The following is a 19,550-nucleotide window of genomic DNA, read 5'->3' on the forward strand; positions in this document are numbered from 1 at the left end:
GGCGTCCCTAAGGTTGTACAGACTCTTGTGAATATTTGTATTTTCCAGATGGAATAAAAAGGCCCATGTAATTAACCTAGACCATCAGAGTCTAGAATCTTCACGGGGGGGGGGCGGTGGTGGGATGGGGTGCGGGGGCTGAGAACTGTAATCATAGGGACTAGAGTCTTGGAGTCTAGAACTCTGTAGTCAGAGAATCTTGGGAGGTCTGGAATCTCATGTGTTGGGAATTGTAGGGGGACTAGAATTGGGAGCTAGAACTGTAGAACCAAAAAACCTTGTAATATAACAGTTTGGGGAAGGGTCTAGAATCTCCAGGAGTCCAGAATCTTGGGTGTCTAAAACTTGAAGCTTGTGCTTCTTTGCTCCCACAATTGCTGGGCCCAGTGGTCATGTATAACCATAGCCTTCAGCCCATAGCCAAAATTCCCTTGCTTGACAGGTGGCTTTTCAGCCCCAGCTTGAATCCTTCCAGCAATGGGGACCTCACTGCAGAGAATCATGGGGGAGAGAGGGCAACCCAGAGTGCTGGCCGAGGGGGAGGGGAAGGGGAAGGGGTGGGGCCCAGGGCAGCCTAGGCCCCAGTAGCCCCTGCTGGGCTTGCATGCTTCAGGGTGGGGGGTGTACTCCTTGAGCTTGCAGCCTCCTGGCCCGGTGCTGCTGCCAGCCGGAAGGACCGTGACTTCCAGAGGAAATGCATATTGATCCTGTTCTCAGCCTCCTGTGGCCTCTCCCTGCCCAGCTCTTCCCTCCTGAGCTTGCAGCACGGAGGTTTTGGGGGTCACCGCTACCTGAGGAAGGCTAAGACCACTTCTAGGCTGGTCTGGGTGAAGAGGGTGGACTGGGGGTCTTCTAAAGATTCTGAAGCTAGGCCAGGCTCCAAGCAGCCCCCGGGAGAGTGGGGGAGTTACCTCCTCAGCCCCCAACCTGGGGTGTATCCTCCAGCAGCTGTGGGTTGTCCTGGGGGTGGAGGCTTGAGTACCCCAATTCCTACCTGCAAAGCAATGGCCTCAGCCCCTCCCTCAGGGTCCCCTGACCCCATGCCCACCTCTCCCTTTGACACCCCACTCCTGGCCCACTCCTCATTGAGGTCACCTCCTCCCCCCATCCTGTTACTTCTCAGCTGCGGCACCGCCCTCTGCCAGGCCCCCAGTCCTGTCCCCCATCGGGTCCCTCGCACTAGTGTCCTCAGCCCCCTCCTGCCCTTCCCCCTCTGAAGGCTGTAATATCCGTTTCACGATTTGGGGGCTGAGTTGCTATAACAACAGACGGCGATTGTGTAGTGAAGAGCAGCTCGCTCCCTGTGCCTCCCGCGCTGCCTCCATCCCTGCAGCCTGGTCGGCTCCCCTCCCTGCAGCCCTCAGCCCCAGCCTGGCCTCTTCCCAATGTGTGTGTGTGAATGCAGACGTGGGCTCAGGTCTGCCCTGCCCCGGGAGTGTAACGTGGGACTGTCATTTCATGGTTGCCTGTGTGAATGTGGTGTATGAGCCTTCACATTGTGTGTGTGTGTGTGTGTGCATGTGTTTGTGTGCACAGATGCACACGCTCTATTTGCTGCATTTCCCCCTACCGTGTGTCCCTGCTGGACTGTGCCTGGGAGAAGGGCCACACTGAGTGGGTGCCTTTTTGCGGGGGGGGTTGTCTGGAGGTGGTGGGTCCCAACTACGATGGGTAGTCTGAACCTTGGACCTTGGGGGGAGACATTCCTGTAGCTGGGAGGAGGGGCAGGAGGTGCAGCAGCTGCCAGGTGACCTTTCCTGCCCTTGATGGGCAAAGGTGGCCCAGGGAGCTGGGGGTAGGGACAGGAGACAGATGCTCACTCTTACATCTCTCCCTGCCCCTGTCCTCCTCCTATCCCTTTTTACACCCATCTAAAAGGGTCTGAGAGAGTCTCTGAGTCACTGCACCTGTCTGCCTGTCTCTCCATGCCCTGGTGTCTGGCTGGGCAAGTCTGTGTCTGTGTATGTGTGTGTATGTTTCTGTGTGTGTGTGTGTGAGCAGTGGGGGATGGGTGGGGCAGTGGGCTGTGGGGTCAGAGAGGCTATTTCACATCTACAGTCCCTGACTCAGCAGTTCCCATTCTCTGGCTCCTCTAGTGGCCTTGGTGGGGCCAGGCTGAGGGTCTTTCCAAGGTCAGAGTGGGCCTCGAGTCTGGGACCTGGCTTAGAGACCGCTCTTCCAGACCTCTAGGAAACGCCCCTTGCAGTCTGGGTCCCCTCCTCCCCCACACAGTCTGGAGAGGAAGACCACTTTGTGGGTGGGGATCCCCGCCCATCTACTTGGTAATTGGCCACTCCTGTGCGAAGTGCTTCACGGCGACAGAATGACCCTGTGAGCAAGTCCTCTGTGTGCACCTATTCCCCTGGGCGTGCATTTACCTCCAAGTGTGCGGGCACTTGTGTGCTCAAGTTTGTATGTGTAGGTGTATGTTCTTGGGCAAGCATGTGCTTCCTGTGGGTATCTTGCCCCGGTGGGGCATTTCTGCAACTGTCCCTGGGTGTCTCTTTGGGAATGCCTGTGTGCACATGGATAGGTGGGCATGGCTGTGAGAGTGTGCCCCTGGGTGCCCGTGCATGCATTAGTAGTGGAAGGTGAGTGTTCTTGCATGTTGCCTCTGGCTAAAGAAGCGCCACCTACTACAGGCTATGCAAATCACGGGCCCTGCGACAGAGATCAGGGTTCTGGGTGAGGTGGCCGAATGGTCTGGTACACACACACACACAGTCTCATTCAGAAGCCCAGGGTCCAACTTTGTGGTACACACACTAGGTGCCAGGTCCATCTTTGATTGGCTGAGGGAGGGAAGGGGTGTCCCCTTCCTCCCACACTCATACACGCGCACAGTTAGGGTGTCCTCACGGGGAAGGCCTCCACCCAGCGCCAGGCTCATTCTGAAACTCCTGTTGGGGGCGGGGGGACAGAAGACCGGATTCCTTAAGAGATCCAGGCAAAGTGTAGCCTCACCTGTGCCCCCGGTCCTGCCCGGAACTCTGGACGGGGAGGGTAGGAGCAGGACTGGGAACCAGGCTTCAAACTCGGATTCCCATCAGGCAGGGCTGGGAAACCCCAAGCCCTTAGGTGTACCTCGCCATCATCGCTGCCTTTCCCTCCCCCACTGCCTCCTTCCTTATCCCAGCTGAGACCCTCACGCCTCAGTTCTAAGGGAAGCCGGGGCGCCCTCGGGCGGTGGGAGGCGGAGGCCAGGCTAGGGGCTGGAAAAATCCCCCCGCGGCCTCGGGCAGGTCCTCCTTCCCTAGGCTCCCGGCAGCCCGGGCCCGTCCCTGGGCGTAACCAGTAGAGGGCGCTGCGGCCCGAGCCCCCTCCCTCACTGGTCCTGCTCCCTCGGTGCCCCAAGTCGGGGCCCAGAGCCTCTCCTTGGGCACGTCTCAGTCCTGGGCGCTGCCACACGGGGCCGTCGGCCGAGGGACGCGGGACCCGAGAACCCGACCCAATACGGGAGAGGTTAGGGTGTCTGGGTTGCCGGAGAAGACATTGGGGCTGAGTTGGGGGTCTGCCTGGTTGGGAGCCTGGGCGCCAGGGCCAAGGACCGCGACAGGCGGGGAAGAGCTCGGATGCCCTGGGGCCGGGACGCCTGGGTCCCCGGCAGGGGAGGGAGGTGGGCCCGTGGAGCAGCGGGACTGGCGGCTTCTGCGCCTTCGCATTGGCTGCGCCGCTCGTCCGTTAGCGCAGCGTGGCCCAATGCTCGTGTCTGGGGGGCGGGCACTGGTGCTGATGCTGCCGTCAGTCGGTGTTGCAGGGATGCGGCGGCGGGAGCAGCCGCCCTGACTCGCAGAGCATCCTCCTCCGAGCGGCACCGCGGCGGGGCGGGCGGGCGGACGAGCCGGCGGGCGGGGACGCGGCGGGGAGCGAGAGAGGCGCGAGGCGGCCGACACCGCTGGCCCCGGCTCTGCCACCCGCTGGAGACGGGGCGGCCCTGGGGCTCTGATCCCCACCCTCCAGCTCCTGGCGCCCCCAGAACCAGGTACGGGGGGGGGGCTGCGGCGGAGACGGGCGGGGGGCGGGAGCGGATCGGGGGAGGGGAGCGATCGGAGGGGCGGGGGAGGCAGGAAGGATGGATTGGGGGGCGGGGGCGCTGCCGGGCTGAGAGGGCTGGCTGGGTGACAGCGAGGAGGCTAAGTGGCTGGGGAGGGGGTTGGGGGTCGGAGGCTCCCTGTGGAAGGGGCACAGGTTCTGAGCAGGGGTGAGTGGGGAGGGGTGGGAGGGAGGGTCGTTGGGGGAGGGGATGGGCCGAGAAGGAGGGGCATCCGGAGGGCTGGGAGGGAGGCTCTGAAGGGGGGTCCCCAGTCTGTGCTAGCCCCAAGGGCTGGAAGCAGTGTTCATCCAGAGGGGCTGGGAAGCTGTTGTGCTCTGAAGGGTCTGCAGGGGAGAAACCAGCGAGGAACTGGGCTTGGTGGGAGAAGGAGAGGGCGCTGGAGAGGGGAAAGAGAGAAGTGGAGAGGCAAGGAAGGAGCAGGGGCCAGGCCAAGGGCTTCATACTGGGGGGCACCACTGAGGACCAGGCTTTACTGGGGGATGGGAGCCAAGGGGAGAGGAGGTTATCGGGCGGGAGCGGAGGGGAAGGTGCCAAGGTGCTTGAGGCAGAGATGGGTCTGTGCTGGTGGAGAGCCGGGAAATATGGGGGGCCTGAGGGAGAGGAGCGGAAGCTTGCGGGGGAAGGTTGGGGGCGATGGAGAGGGAGACTGGGAAATCAGTAGGAGGGGGCTGTGCTGGGATGGGAATGCGCTGGGGGCGGCGACAGGGTTATGGTCAGAGAGTGCTGCAGGGAGAGGCAGCTGCAGGGCCCTGGGCTTGCTCCCCCACCCCCAAAGAGGAGGGGACAATTTCTCATGTCCCAGCCTCTCCCCCAGCTGAAGGAGCCATCTGCCCCGGGGTTCTTTGGGCTGGGTGTGAGCCCTTGAACCCTCGATGGGCCCTTGGAGGCAAAATTGGCTTTTCGGGGGGTGGTTGTCTTCTTTACTCTCAACCCCTACCTGAGTCCTGGGTGAAGGCATTTGGTGCCTTATTGAAAGAGCGAGGGCTGGGAAAGGATTGTTTCTTGGTGCCTGGAGGTGAAGGGGGTAGTCGTCCAGACCTGGAGGGATGGAATAAACCTCAGGGGCTGGGTTTGGGCATCCAGTCCTCTCCACTGCTCTGGGGGTTTCCATACACCTCTGGTTTTGTGTGTGTTGGGGGTGGGGTGGGGGAGGACCTTCCACTCGCTCCCCCCCTCCCTCTGTCCACCTGCCTTGTGTCTGGGTATTCCTTCTGGGGGACTTTAGGGCTTTGCATTCTCTATCTTCTGCCAGAGAAGTAGAAAGAGAAAGGAGACCGAGGGAAGAAAGAGTGGAGGGAGGTCGGCTGGTCTGTTAATCGTGAGGCCTTCTGTTTTGTGGGTGCTTCAGCCACTCCACGTCCCTAAGTCCTCCTGCTTCCAGGGATGCCTCGGGGATGCTGGCATCTGAGGCTGGGTCGGATCTTCCTGAGGGCAGGGGAGAAGGGTCTAGCCGGGGGTTCCTTCATCCCCGCTGGAGGAAGTGTTCTCAGACCCATCCTGTCCTCAGATCCACAGGGGTGGGTGGGACTGACCGATAGGCAGGGGCTGGTGGTCACCGGGTGGCCGGGAAGCTCTCTCCAGGGGTCGGGGTTCCGTCCTGGCTTCTTGGCCTGGGCTGAATCCACACTGCGGGCTCCTGAGAGGCTGGCGCTGGGCTCTGGAGGGGCTGTTAGGGACCTCTCTGGGAAGCTCGCAGTCTCTGCCCCGGTCCAGCTACTCCCTCCTGCCCGCCCTTGACAGTGACACAGACAACCTGACACTGATACATACACTCGGTGGCGCCCACCCAGACACACACCTACACAGGCACACACACCTGCATACACAATACACCTCCCGGCAGCACACGCCTACACTCCCCACCCGGAGACTGCCACCTCGCTGCCTGCCTCAGAGACCTCCCCCAGGTGCCCTGCGCTCATGTACACGACACACGCAGGGCCCCTACCTGCCCCCGGAGCCCCAGCCCCAGCTCCACACTGTCAGCCCTCACCCTCACACACACACACACACACAGCTCCCCACCCACCCATTCACGTCCCCAGGAACGAGGGTCAAGTCAGCACACTTGCGCTCCTCCATACACACCCTCGCCTCCGGAACACACCCTCCCGGACACCCCCAGCCCCAGTCGGCATCACGATGTGTCATGGTACCACGTTGCCTCAGGCCTTTGTGTGTGTGTGCACCCTGGCACACACTCGTGCTTGCTAACACCCTTTATGCCCTGGCTCACCCCCTAAGCTTCTCCCCCACTTTCATTCACTCTCGTTCACTCTCATATCTTTGTGCCCTGCGAGAGCCCCCCCAAGCCTCATGCCCTCCTACCCCTCCTGACCACGACCACAGTCCCTCCCCGTCACTAGCTACACCTGGCCTTCCCCAGAAACTCCCATTTCTAGGCCCCCCGCCTCGGCACTAGTCCTTAGGGGCCCTACCCCTGCCTGACGCTGGAGCCACGCTGCCCATTCATCCCAGCTCCGAGCTCAGCTCCCAGGGGGACGCCGGCCATGTGTCTCACATGCCACCTACCCTGCTGCTCCATCTGTTGGGGCGGCTCCCCGCCTGGCTCCATCCTCACCGGCAGGCCCATGGGGCTCAGAGACTCACTCAACAGATAATCCAGCATCTGCATGGCACCTGATCACTTACAAAGCCTTCTTGCCACCACCATGGGGGCGCCATGTGGGCTCAGCTCTGCCCCTCAGTGAGCCTCAGGTCCTCATCTGTAAAATGGGGGTCCTCGTACCTACCTCCTGGGGTTCCTGCAAGGACTAGATGAGCTGCCAGTGACAGTAACAATTGTATGCATCGCGTTCCTACTGTGGGCCCGGCTCTGGGCTAAATGCTCTCAACTCTACCTCGCGTATTTGTCAGGAATGGAGCGAGCCTCCGGCAAGTGGCAGCTCTTTTCCTCATGATCACAACCTTCCACACACACGTGTGCACACACCTGTCATGGGAACAGTCCCAGGTACCTCATGCTTACTCACAAGGCTGCCCCTGGAAACCATCTGTCCCCCTGCATCAGTGGGGTGTGCCCACCCAGGTCGGCATACCCCAGCTGTGCACAGCTCAGGGATGGGCGTACGGGTGAGCTCACCGCTCCCACTGTCTGCCCCCAAGCTCCTAGGCACCTGTGCCCCAGCCCCCACTTTGCCGAGTCATTCAACTGCACCTCCGTCCCCAGCCCACCCGACTCCTCAGCCCCACACCTGACAACAGCCTCGTCATGCACGCCTCGAGGTGCCGCCTCTTGTGCCCAGCCCCCTGCGTGCTTCTCTCCAGGTACACAGAGACCTGCTCAGGGGGCCGCCATGTACACACTCAGGTTGCCCTCACTTCCAGCGGTGCTGCTATGGGACTCCCTCTGGTCTTTAGACCTTCTCCCACCTTCCTAGGCAGGAGGAGGTGTCCGGCAGGATCGGGGAGGGCCCAGGGGGCAAAATTTGAGTCCCAGCTCTGCAACCTCCAAGCTCTGTGACCTTGGGGGGCCCCTTTTCCTCTCTGAGTGTGTTTCCCCATCTGCAAAAGGGGGCAGTGATAAGACCTGCCTTGATTGCTTCTCTCACCGGGCCCTGGTGGAATCAAAGGAAACATGGGACATGTGGAGTTTTGCAAATTGCAAGATTCGGAGATGAGGAGTTTTAAATGTAATCATTAACACAACACATACTTTAGGCTATGCCAGGCACTGTTATAAAGTGCTTTACATATATTAACTCTTAATTTTGACAACACCTGTATTACCTCTATTTTACACGTAAGGAAACTGAGGCCCAGAGGGGCTAAGTGATTTGCCCAAAGTCACACAGCCAGAAAGGGGTAGCTCTGGTATTTGAACCCAGGCTCCGGAGTTAGTGCCTCCGATCACTGCTTTGTTTTTGCGCACTCCTGAGGGGTGGCCAGATGCGGACACGCTCTAGGTCTCCCCAAAAAAGTCATCAGGGCTGGAAGGAGGGAGCAGAGGAGGGAGGTCAGAACTGTTCGCAGCCCACCAAGCCTGCCTGTGGTTTCACGGAGGAGAGGGGGCCCTCCAAAAAAACACATTGGGACTGAAAGGGACCTTAGGGCTCAAATAGTGTGATGTCCCCTCCCATGGGATTCAAGGGCCCCCTCCTGAGCTACTCTGAGCAGTAGTCATCCTGCTCAGCTCACACACCTCCACAGAAGGGGAACTCACCCCCCCCCCCCGGAGGCAGCCTACTCCACTGTTGGAGGCTTTAAATTGCCAGCAAGGCTCTCTTTAGCTCGAGCCAAAATCTCCCTCCCCCTAACACGCACTTCTCCCACCTGTCCATGGGCTGCCTTCTGGGGCCACCAGAATGTGTGTAAACCCAGCTCTTCCTCGCCGGCGCCTGGGGGAGGCCCCTGCTGTCACACTCCCAGCTGGCATGAGGCGAAGAAAGCCAGAGGGAGGCTGGCGTTTCCATGGCTGGAGGTGTGTGTGCGTGCATGGGTGCGTGTGGTATCGAGGTGGCCCGAGATGGGGGTGGATGGATGTGGGGAGAAGGCCCCTGGCCAGGGGCTCTGCCAGAGTAGGCATGGACTAGCTCTCCTCCAGGAATTTGCATCGTTCGCTCAGGTTGCCCCAGGGGCGTGGGGTTGCTGAGGCTTTTGGTCAGGCAGAAGGCCCAGGTCTGGAATGGTGGGTACAGGGGGAAGCATCTAGAATGGAAGGCCAGTGACCTTTGTTTTAGTCTTGCTCTGCCGTGTGGCCCTGGGTCAGTCACTGCCCCTCTCTGGGACTCAGTTTCCACCTCAGAAAAAGCAAGAGGGTTGAACTCCATGAGCTCTGAGTTCTGTGGTTTTCAGTTCCAGGGGCCGACTAAGTCTGGGTTGCCTGTAGGGGGCAGTGACCCCCTGTGAAGGCCAGATCAGAGAAAGGTGGGCTCTGAGCTCGACACCTCCCTGTGGCCTGTGGCCCCGGGCAAGCTGGCAGGAAGGCCACAGGCGTTGGAGCCAGCAGACCCCTTACCTGCACTCGCACTTGGGCAAATGGGTTTATCATGCTAAGCTCAGGTTGCTTGTCTGTAAGCCTGGGGTGATGAGTGGGCCCATCAAACTCCTAACTGAGACAGTGCGTGTGGTGGTCCAGCCAGGCGCCGGGCGTGCACTGGGGAGCCCAGAAGTTGCAGTCCACGTGCCGCCGTGGCACTGGCCTGGCCTGGCCGTGGGAGACGAGAAGGCGGCTGTCAGCCTAGGAAGACCTAGAAAGAGTCTGTGGGAGAGGGCTCAGTGGGCGAGAGAGTAAGCCAGGTCCTCAGAGTAGCCGAGTCACCCCACACCCCCTCCCCACGCAGCTCCCCTCCCCATTGGCTCAAGGTTGCAGAGGCCATCTGTGGGTAGGAGGCGCCAGGAGGCTGACTGGGTGCAGAGTCCTGGGGAACATGGGAGAGGTCAGGTCCCCCAGGAACAGTGGTCGGGGGGCCAGCAGTGGCTGGCTGTGTGCACTACGCTGACGTCAGTCAGCAGACAGGATATCCCGAGGCTGCTCTGGCCAGTGTCCCTGCACTGACAGTGGGCACTGGAGAAGAAGAGTGGGTCTTGGGGAGCACTGCCTGGACGGTGGGGGCAGGGGGCTTCCGGTGGGGGAGGGGCCATTGCCTTGTACAACTCCAGGGGAACCATTTACTTGATGTAGTTGTGCAAGGCAATGGGCCCGGCCCATGGCAAGGAGATTGAGCCCGGAGAGCTGTGTGCCAGGAGTAGAGGAAGGTTAGTGGGTCCTAGGTTTGCAGGAACGCCCTGCGTCCTGGCAGGAAGGGTGGGCTGGAGGCTGGGTCAGCAGAAGCTTAGTCCCGGGGAGGGGAAGAGCAGCAGGTTTCCCGGGGAACTGTGGGGTGAGGTGGGGTGGGGTGGAAGGGACCCAGGTGTCCACTTAGCACACAGTCTTCTTGGGGCCATCTCTGTCTCACAAGCCTGCAGCTGCCCCAAGGGTCTCCAGGTCCCTGGAGAGAGGACCGGGGGAGGGTTAGGGCTTCCTCCTGGCCAGGCCGGCAGCCCCTGTGCCCGGCACCGAGCCAGGCTGGCCTAGGCTGCGGAGCTGTGGGGAGAATGAGTAATGAGTCTTGAAGGGCCCTGGTTCCCAGACCCTGCCCTTGCCCCTCCCAGGAGATACCGCACAAGCCCAGTCTCTGCCCCCACAGCTGCCTCCCAGCACAGTACCCGCTCCTTTCCCACACTCTCCCTCCACAGCTTGGCACACACGGCCCTGTGGAGTCACCCCCTCCTGGACTCTCACGCACTTTGCCTCCCCCCACCCCCACTGGCCTCCAGGTAAATTCCTTCTGGGTCCTAGGACCCAGGCATCTACCTCCCCAGCCTCTGGAGGCCTCCTCACCAACCTTCACTCGATCTGTGCTCTGCCAGCCTCCTGAACAAGGGAGACCCAGCCCCGAGGCTTTTTCAGTAAGAAGCCCTCTGCCAGCTCCCTCGAGGGTGGGGGATGTGAGTATGACAGAGGGATTGGGTTCAGGGTGGGGCAGGAGAACTGATCCCCTCCCTTTCCTGAGCTGAGGGGTGAGTGGACAGCAGCATGAAATCCTATTCCCTCTGCTAGTGGAAATCGATAGCTAATTAATTCCCTCCCCAAAATGTGTCCAGAGGTGGGGGTGGGGTTTGGGAGAGAGGCAGAGAGAGGCTGGGCCAGTCGGAGACTGAGACCCCAGCGGGGGAGGGAGGAAGGACGTCACTTTTCTGGTCTTCCGGCCTGTGCCTCCGCTGGGGGTCTCCCTGTCCCTTCTGGAGAAGAGGGGGCTTGGCCTTTCCCTCCCCCAAGCCTGAGGGTCCCCCTCCCCTGCCCTGGGCTGGGGTGGGGGTGCATGTGTGTGGGGGTAAGGGCGTCAATCAGCTTGGGAGCAGGTGCTGCATTTAATTTGATTGGCTAATTAGCCCGCGCATGTTAATTATCTCCATTACCCAATGAGGAGAGGCAGTGGTAAAGCTATATATAACCCGGACAGTGTTCGGAGGGAGAGGGGGCTGTCTGCCTGCTCTGTCCCCTGCTCAGGAAGGGGCAGCCCTTGGAGGGTCAGTGACGCAGGACACTTGAGTCCCCATTGATGCCTGTGGGCCTGGGGTGGGGGGTTGGTGGTGGTGGGGGCAACAGTCAGAAGAAGCCAGATGGAAGGACCTGAGAACTGGGCTTTGAGGGTCTGTTGGAGATGGCTCCCCAAACTCTCCCGCTGTTCTCCTGGGACCTTCTCTGGCCCTTCTTCCTTCGGCACACATGTCACTCTAACCATTCCTGCCTTCCCTCGACTCTTCTCACTCCCCTGTGTTTTTTTTAGGGGGCCCCTAGCTTTCTCTCTCTCCCTTCATACCCCAGCTTTCTCCCATGTAGAAAGGAACTACACCCATCCGACCTTCTCTCTCACCCCTCTTCTCTCCTTTTGGTTCCCACTGCCCTGAGCTACACCCGTGTCTGCCCTACCCTTTGTATCCTTTGTGGAGAGACTGGAGTCTGACACCTGTGGATCTAAGTCCCAATTCCCTGCTGACGGGCTGTGTGACCTTGGGCAAGTCCCTAGAATTTCTATGAGGGCTTCCCCAGTGGTTAGTGGGAAGAGCGGGACTTCTCAGAGTGATTAAGTAAAATGCCATTTGTAAAAATGCCCAGCATCCAGGGCTTTGACAAATGCTGTTTGGATTAATTTTCTCTATCATCTCTTTCCTCTTCTCCCCATCAGGCCACCTTTCTCCTCCATTACTCTTCTGTCTCTGTCACTTTTCCTGGGCTCCATCCCCCCCCACCCCAACAACTTCAATCTTTCCTTGTCTCTTCCTAAACTTTGGCCCCTCCCTGCTTCTCTCCCAGGCTTCTCCCCACCTCCTTCCCTTCCTCCCTCCCCAAAATAAAATCAATGCAATATTCAGGAGGGTTGTTGGATATAAATAATTACGACTCGGAGTTTAACGAGATGCAAATTCCCCTCCCCGGTGTGGGGTATAAATTGCTCTCTGACAGCCCGTTACAAGGGTAATCATTTCAGAAAGGCAATTTTATGTAAATAAGCCTGCCTGCCTCCTGGTGGCTCCCCCAGCCCTGGGTGGGGAGGGGGTGGAATTGAAGGGTGAAGAGAACCCAGGTATTGGGCCAGGACTGAGGGTGAGGACTGGGAATTGGAGGTTGAGGGTGACAGACATTTAAGTTTAGGAAGGATCTGGCCTGGTGAGCAGTGGGGTTGGGGCCCAGGAAGGGGTGAGTGTTGTTTAGGGGGAATTGGAGACATGTGTCCTTGCATGGATGGAGAGGGTTTGGGGCCTGGATGCCTGGGTCCTAGCTGGCTTCTCTCCCTTGCCCCCTTCTCAGCCAGGTTACCCAATGATCCCATTGACGAATGGGCATTTAATTAATCCCAATGAATTATTTAGCAACTTCATTATCCAGCATCAGGAGCTGATGAGAGAGCAGCGACTAGCTGGCTGGTGGTGGGAGCATCACACAGAGGTTGGGTGGCTCAGAGAGGAAGGGGTTGGGGTCACCAGCTCGTGGAGAATCTCCAGGCCTCACCCACAGGAGCTGGCCCTGGTCCTGACGGGGGGGGCGCGAGGGTGAGGCCGCCCCGGTTGGGCTCCTACCGAACTTTAAGATGCTACTACCCACCCGCCCATATCTCAAATTAATAACTACCCTAATGAGTGCCATCTCTCTGCAAGTGCTAGGCCCCCCGTCCTACCGTCCGTGGTGGTGTCTTCTTGCTCTGGGACCCTCTCCGGGTCAGGGCCGGCTCCTCAAGTCCTAAAGGGGAACATTTGGGTGCTTGCTGGTGTGACGGGGGAGTCAGCACCGATGATCCCCTCCTTAACCCTCTCCCATCCTCCGAACCCCTCATTAACCCTTTCCTCTCTGTTTCCCCGCAGGCATCCCTCCCCCATCTTTCGTCGGAGCCCGCAGCGGGGGAGGGGCGCCTCCGCCTCCGCCGCCGCCCGGGGAAGCCGGTACCTGGGCCCCTGCGCCTCGCCCCGCGGCCGGGCCCATGGCACTGTGAGCCGGCGAGGGAGCCCCGCTCGGCGCGGGGGGCGCCCGGCCCCCTCCCCGCCCCATGCGCCCGCGGGTCTGAAGCCTGAGCGGGGCCGGGGGCCGGGCGGGGCCGGGGCCGCCGGAGGCATGGCGGCCGGGAGCCCGTGGCGGCCGCCGTCGCCGTCGCCGCGGTTGCTGCTGCTGCTGCTGCTGCTGGCGCTGGCGGCGGGCGCGGGCAGCCTGGAGTTCGGCGGCGGCCCGGGGCAGTGGGCTCGCTACGCGCGCTGGGCGGGCGCGGCGAGCAGCGGCGAGCTCAGCTTCAGCCTGCGCACCAACGCCACGCGCGCGCTGCTGCTCTACCTGGACGACGGTGGCGACTGCGACTTCCTGGAGCTGCTGCTGGTGGACGGGCGCCTGCGGCTGCGCTTCACGCTCTCGTGCGCCGAGCCGGCCACGCTGCAGCTGGACACGCCGGTGGCCGACGACCGCTGGCACATGGTGCTGCTGACCCGCGATGCGCGCCGCACAGCGCTGGCGGTGGACGGCGAGGCCCGCGCGGCCGAGGTGCGCTCGAAGCGGCGTGAGATGCAGGTGGCCAGTGACCTGTTCGTGGGCGGCATCCCGCCCGACGTGCGCCTCTCGGCGCTCACACTCAGCACCGTCAAGTACGAGCCGCCCTTCCGCGGCCTCCTGGCCAACCTGAAGCTGGGCGAGCGGCCCCCCGCGCTCCTGGGCAGCCAGGGCCTGCGCGGCGCCGCCGCCGACCCACTGTGCGCGCCCGCGCGCAATCCCTGTGCCAACGGCGGCCTCTGCACCGTGCTGGCCCCCGGCGAGGTGGGCTGCGACTGCAGCCACACGGGCTTCGGCGGCAAGTTCTGCAGCGAAGGTGAGCGCCGGGGTGGGGTGGGGGAGCCGCCGCTGGGCGCCTGGGCTCGGGAGTGAGGGGCTGCCTGCGCCTGAGGTGGAGCCGGCGGCCCGCGGGCTCGGGCGCGAGGCCGTGTGAGAGCGTGTGAGAGCGTGCACCAGCACGCGAGGGTCGTGAGGCGTGTCCTTGCGAGGGGCGGGTGAGGACGCCCGAGGAGAGGGGGCGCGTGGCTAGCCAGTGACCTGCGTGGACGTGGCCTGTGCGGGGCGACCTGAGGGTAGTACTGTATCGTCTGGTCCGGGGGGGGCTGGCGGGAGGACGAGGGTCCGGGCGCTTGAGGGCCTGTGGGTCGGGTGTGTGAGGGGGTGTGTGAGGGAGTGTGCGGACTCGATCTGTGCGGGGCCGGCTCATGTGGGCGGGGACTATGCGGGCGCCTGGTCTGGGGCCTGGGAGGAGTCCTGACGGTGTGTGCAGGGCCGGGAGTGGGAGGGGTCTGCCCAGGGGGCGGGGCGTGAGGGGCTGCGGGTGGGGCCGGGGTGGGCGGGGCCTGCGAGGCGGGCGCGCGGCGGGCGGAGGCGGGCGGAGGCGGGCGGAGGCGGGCGGAGGCGGGCGGAGGCGGGCGGAGGCGGGCGGAGATCTGAGTTGGTGAGAGTGAAGCGCGGGAAGTATGGCTGGTGAGGCCGGGGCACGACGGGAGGAAGGGGGCCTGGGCGTGAGGAGAAGGGCACGCAGCGAGGGCAGGTGAAGGAGAGTGGGGATGGCAAGGTTGTGCCTGGAAAGGGAGGTTTCAGGGAGGGAGAGCTTCCACCAGCTCCCCAGCTTCCGGAGGCGGAGCTGAGTGAAACGAGGGGACAGGTCGCGCGGGTGGCGCCAGGCCCCGGTCCCTGCGGGCTGTGGTTCAGGGGGACGGGAAGGAGGGACTTGAAGGCACCTGTTGTACCTTGGTCTGGCGCGGCGGGCGGGGGGGACGTTCCCCGTCAGTTTGGGGGCGAGGGTGGGCATCTCCTTCGACCGTGGTCTGTGGCAGCAGGCATGGTTTCCTCTGCCCCAGACCCCTAGAAGCTGTGGGCCATCTAGCTGCCGTGTGTGTGCCTGCCCCCTCCCCCGAGAGGTCGAGTCTCTTGGGGAGTGTGTGCAGGTGCATGTGTGTGCCCTCAGACTAGTGCGGCCCTAGGACCGCTTTGGGGATGGGCGTCGTCCTGGCTGCCAGCATGTGGACAGCCCTGGGAGGAGCCGAGTCTGCAGGTGTGGCCCTGGGTTTGGGATGCACAGTATTCTGACTGCGTATCTGTGGTTGTGGTAGAGGAATCCTTAAGGAAGTGTTTGGATTGCTTTTGTGGGGTTATTTGTACAAGGTTGTGGGATATATCTTCAGGAACTGGGTGTATTAAGTTAACCTGACACCTTCTCACCTTTTCTCCAAGGAGTTCAGGTGCTCCCTAAATTGTGAAAGTGTGTGTCTGGGTGTGTTTGCACGCAGAGGCTGTGAGTCTGGCACTGTATGTATTATGTGTGAATGGTCTGCTTGAATAGAGTAGTGTTTACAGATGGGAGTGCAGTGCTTACGGGAGTGAATAGTATACAAGTGTAAGGGCGTGAGCTCGTATGTAGGTACCCGTGTGCACGTGTCTTAATGTGAGACCTCAGTAAGACACTGGAACTCCATGAGGAATCTTTCTTTCCATGACTTTGAACTTGATTCTCTGATCTCTCTGACCTTTCCTCTCCAAGCTTTTCTAAGAAAATAGGATGAACCACCCTTCTAACTTGATGGAAAGGGAATTTGAGCTACGGAGAGGTTATAGTAGCCGGTCCATGGGCTTACTGGCAGAATTGGGCCTGAGTGTATGAAAAATGCAGCCAGCAGCACATTGGTCAACCAGACCCTTGTGTCCATTCCCTGAAAGGATTTATTGGCCAGAGGCTCCCAGTGAGCCAAATAAGGTGCATGCTTCTGAATACGGGTTGTGTGGTTGTGTGTCTGAGATGTGTTGGAGTACCTGTGTGAGGGAGGGACAGTTTGTGTATCATATGCGTGTGTTGGATGTGTATGAGATGAATGTTTGTGTTAGCTGTGTTGGAACTAGGAGAGACGGTTGCTTATCTGACCCATTGTGTGTGTGTGTGTGTGTGTTTGTGTGATTCATGAAGAAGAGGGAAAGGGGGTATTAGGTGGGTGTCAGACAGTTGTTGGGGCAGGATTGCCTCTGTGTGTATGTGTGTGTTTGTGTTGGTAGCTGTTGAGGGAGGGGTGGTGCTTTGTCTGATAAAAGGGCAGGGATATTCCTCTCTGTATTCCTTGTACCCAATATGGTACTAGCCACTTAGTGGGTGTTTGATAAAAATTTGTAGAATGAATTAAGAGATGTTAATAAATATTTGGGAGAATAAAGGCTTGGGTAAGGCTGTGTGTGTATATGAAAATAGGCGTATATTTTCAGATATGTGCTGTGGGTGGGCACGGGGTTGTAAATACCGATCGTATCTGGAGGTGACAGGCACAGTGACAGCCCTACTCATTTGCCTCCATCTCCCCACCCCATGACCTCATTCCCTCTCCTGATATTTGTTCCTATTTCCTGGGCAGCTTTGGTAGTATCATGTGCTCATTACACTTCTAGTACATTCTCATCCAGCCAAGGAGGAGAGGAATGCAGCTCCACTCTTGGATATGTGGGTTGAGGAGGAAAACTTTAAGGGGAATAGGCCTGGCTCCTCATCCCTGAGACAGATCTGAGGGCCAGAGTCCCCAAGTTTCCCCCTGAAGTTATTGTCATTTCATTATTATCTGCTTTGAGTGAGCTTCAACTTTTTTGAGATAGTGGGCATTTTAAAAAGTCAGTAATTCATAGTACCCTTTCCAAATAGGAGTTATTTTTATATCTGTCCGTTGTGAAAAGGGACAACACAAAGCTACTATGAATTCAGGAAAGCTTTTAGATGACTTCAATGTTATATTTGCCATTGTGGTTAATCAAATATACATTAGAAAAAAGTTTTTTAGCCTTATATGCAAGACATATCAATGTGCCTTCAGTATCTGGTGTGCATATGGATTTGTGGTCTGGGCCTACCCACTGACTGAGAACCTCCCTGTTAGGAAATGTGCTTCTTTTTTCTCTGGGGTGGGGGGTGGGGGCGGGGAGAGTCTGGCCACAGGTAACTGAAGAGAGAGCTAAGTATGAGTAACTGAGTGTGTGTACCCAGTGCTGATTATCTGCCAAAGCGGGGATGGAGTGTAGGTGTGTGTAGGAGACCTCGAGTGGAATGGGGGCACAGATGTATAGGACGGAGCGGTAGGGGTACACCTAGCTTGGGAGAGGAGTATGAAGCTAGTAGGCAGGGAGTTAGATGCATGTTATTCATATGTATGTTTCTTATGTTGGTTGGTCATTGAATTCAGTAAGTAGTTTTCAAGGCCTCGCACATTTGTTGAGGGCTGAAGGGGCGTCAGAAATGAGTAAGATGCTGCTCTGGGCATTGACTGTTTAATCGGGGAAGCAGATAAAAAAGCAGTCCAGTCTGTGGTAAAGAGCACAGATTCTGCAGCCAGGCTGCCTGGGCAGTGACCCTGGACTTCAGCTCTCTCCATCCTGGTTTCCTTTTCTGGAAAATAGGGGCAATAATAGTACCTACCTTACAGAGTTGTTATGGGAGCTAAATCAGCTAATTTGTGTCAAATGCTTAGAATAGCATCTGGCACATAGACAATGCTCAATAAACACCAGCAAAAGAACAAGACAAATAATAGTATGGTACAGGGACGCCTGGGTGGCTCAGTCCGTTAAGCATCTGCCTTCAGCCCAGGTCATGATCCCAGGGTCCTGGGATTGAGCCCCACGTCAGGCTCCCTGCTCAGCGGGGAGCCTGCTTCTCCCTCTCCCTCTGCTGCTCCCCTGGCTTGTGCTCTCTCTCGGACAAATAAATAAATGAAGTCTTTTAAAAAATGGTGTGGTATATACCCAGAGATGTAGCAAGGCAGTGCAGCTTAGTGATCAGACCACAGACTCCAGAGTCTCAGGTCTGCGTTTCAATCTGACTTCTGCACTCACTAGGTCCGTGCCATCAGGTGAGTGCCTAAGCGTCAGACGAATTTTTCCTTACCTGTAACTGGGGATAAGCATGCTTGTCTCACAGGTCTGTTGTGGGAATTAAATGAATGTCTGGTTCATAATAAGTGGTGAGTAGATGGGAGTTACTATTACCAGCAGAGTGCTATTGGTGTTTCGAGGAAGGGAGAGTTTTACAAGTTGAGGGGCATTGGTAATAAAAGGCATGCTATTGAAGATTGACCTTGACCATGGATGAGGAAGCATGGTCTGAGGAGGCCACTCCATGCACAGGCACTGGTAAGAGCAAAGGCATGGGAGGGAGGGACATGTATGTCCCATCCATAGAGGAGGCACCAAGAATATAAGGAAACGAGTGGAATCTAATGCAGGAGAAGCAGGTTAAAGCCAGGTCTTGGAGTTTTGACTTAAATCATTCAACCAACATTGATTGGATGCTGTGTCCTGAGTATCGGCAAATGTAGCCACAGGAGAATTTTGAGCAGATATATGACTAATAAGAGCTATGTATCAGAAGCTAGGTGTCTGTGTAGAAGGATTATGGGCAGCAGAGTTATGGAGTGGAGAAACCACTTGGGAGATAGTTCACGAGAGAGATTTTGAGGCCCCGAATCTTGCTGGTCTTGGGGAATGGCGAGGAAGGGCGGTGGCCTTTGTCACAGCAGGAGAAGCACATGCTTGGGAGCTGATGCTGGGATGGAAGCTCTAGGACTCTGCCTGTTGAGTGGGGGTGGGCAGGGAGGAGGCAGAGGTGTTGAGGTTTCAGGTTTGCGTGGAAGGACGGTGGTGGTGGGGTCATGGCAGCAGAGGGGTGAAAGGAAAGGGAGGGCGGTGGGAGGGGAGCAGTATTGGGCCACAGATCATGCACGTGTTGAAATGTGGTGTCCCTTGGTGTTCTTAGACAGAGGCGCCCAGGCTGTTGGAAATGCAAGACCAGAGCTTTGCATTGAAGGTGGGGCTGCGGATGGAGACCTGGGAACTCCAGGGGGCATGTGTGGAGAGAGAATATTTGAAGCTCTGGAATCGGATGAGGTGGCCAAGGAGAAGGTGAAGAGACTTCAGAGGAGCCCACAGTTGGAGAGGAGTGGCCGCAGACATAGCGAAGGAACAGTTAGAACAAAAAGAGACCAGATCACACAGTCAAGTGGGGAGAGCCTGGGGCCTCCCAGCTAGTGAGCGTTTGCTGTGCCTTGGACGTTTTCTCTCATTTCATCCTCATGCCACTGCCTGAGGTGGAAGAGCTGGGATCTGAACCCCGAGCTGACTCCGGGGCTGGTTGTACCCCACCTTTGTCCATGCTGCCTCCCAAAGCTCAGGCAGTCGGTCAACTGTGTCCATGCATTACTTCCATGTGGTTTATTGGGGGTGTTTAGGAACAGCGTTTCATCAGAAGCCAGTAGCCACCCCCAATTCTTCGGGTCACAACTTCTCCCTTAAGCCAGTGTGCCATGAGGGTGTTCCTATGTCTGCCAGCCAGCTGTCCCAGCACCGGGAGAGGGCAGTGGAAATTGATCAGTAAAATCGCAGTCTTCCGGAGCCCTTGGGGAGAAACTCACCCTGGAAAGTGGAGCATTATCCCATTAAAATACACAACTC

The 19,550-nt window shown here is 58.8% G+C and overlaps 2 protein-coding genes across 23 annotated transcripts in view; both read left to right on the top strand.

Moving 5' to 3' along the window:
* RASGRP2 (RAS guanyl releasing protein 2) overlaps nucleotides 1-19,550 on the top strand; it is a 361,639-nt gene that overhangs the window by 14,797 nt on the left and 327,292 nt on the right. The gene's annotated exons all lie outside the window — the stretch shown is intronic.
* The window catches only part of NRXN2 (neurexin 2), a 97,768-nt gene continuing 91,384 nt past the window's right edge, over nucleotides 13,167-19,550 (top strand). For all 15 annotated transcript variants that reach the window (XM_081797853.1, XM_081797859.1, XM_081797857.1 and 12 more), the window contains exon 1: nucleotides 13,167-13,905. In XM_081797853.1, the coding sequence (XP_081653979.1) occupies nucleotides 13,167-13,905 (739 nt within the window). The remainder of the gene's footprint in view (nucleotides 13,906-19,550) is intronic.

This window comes from Leptonychotes weddellii, chromosome 11 (assembly GCF_054177405.1).
Source record: "Leptonychotes weddellii isolate Sample4059 chromosome 11, ASM5417740v2, whole genome shotgun sequence".
Lineage (NCBI taxonomy): Eukaryota > Metazoa > Chordata > Mammalia > Carnivora > Phocidae > Leptonychotes > Leptonychotes weddellii.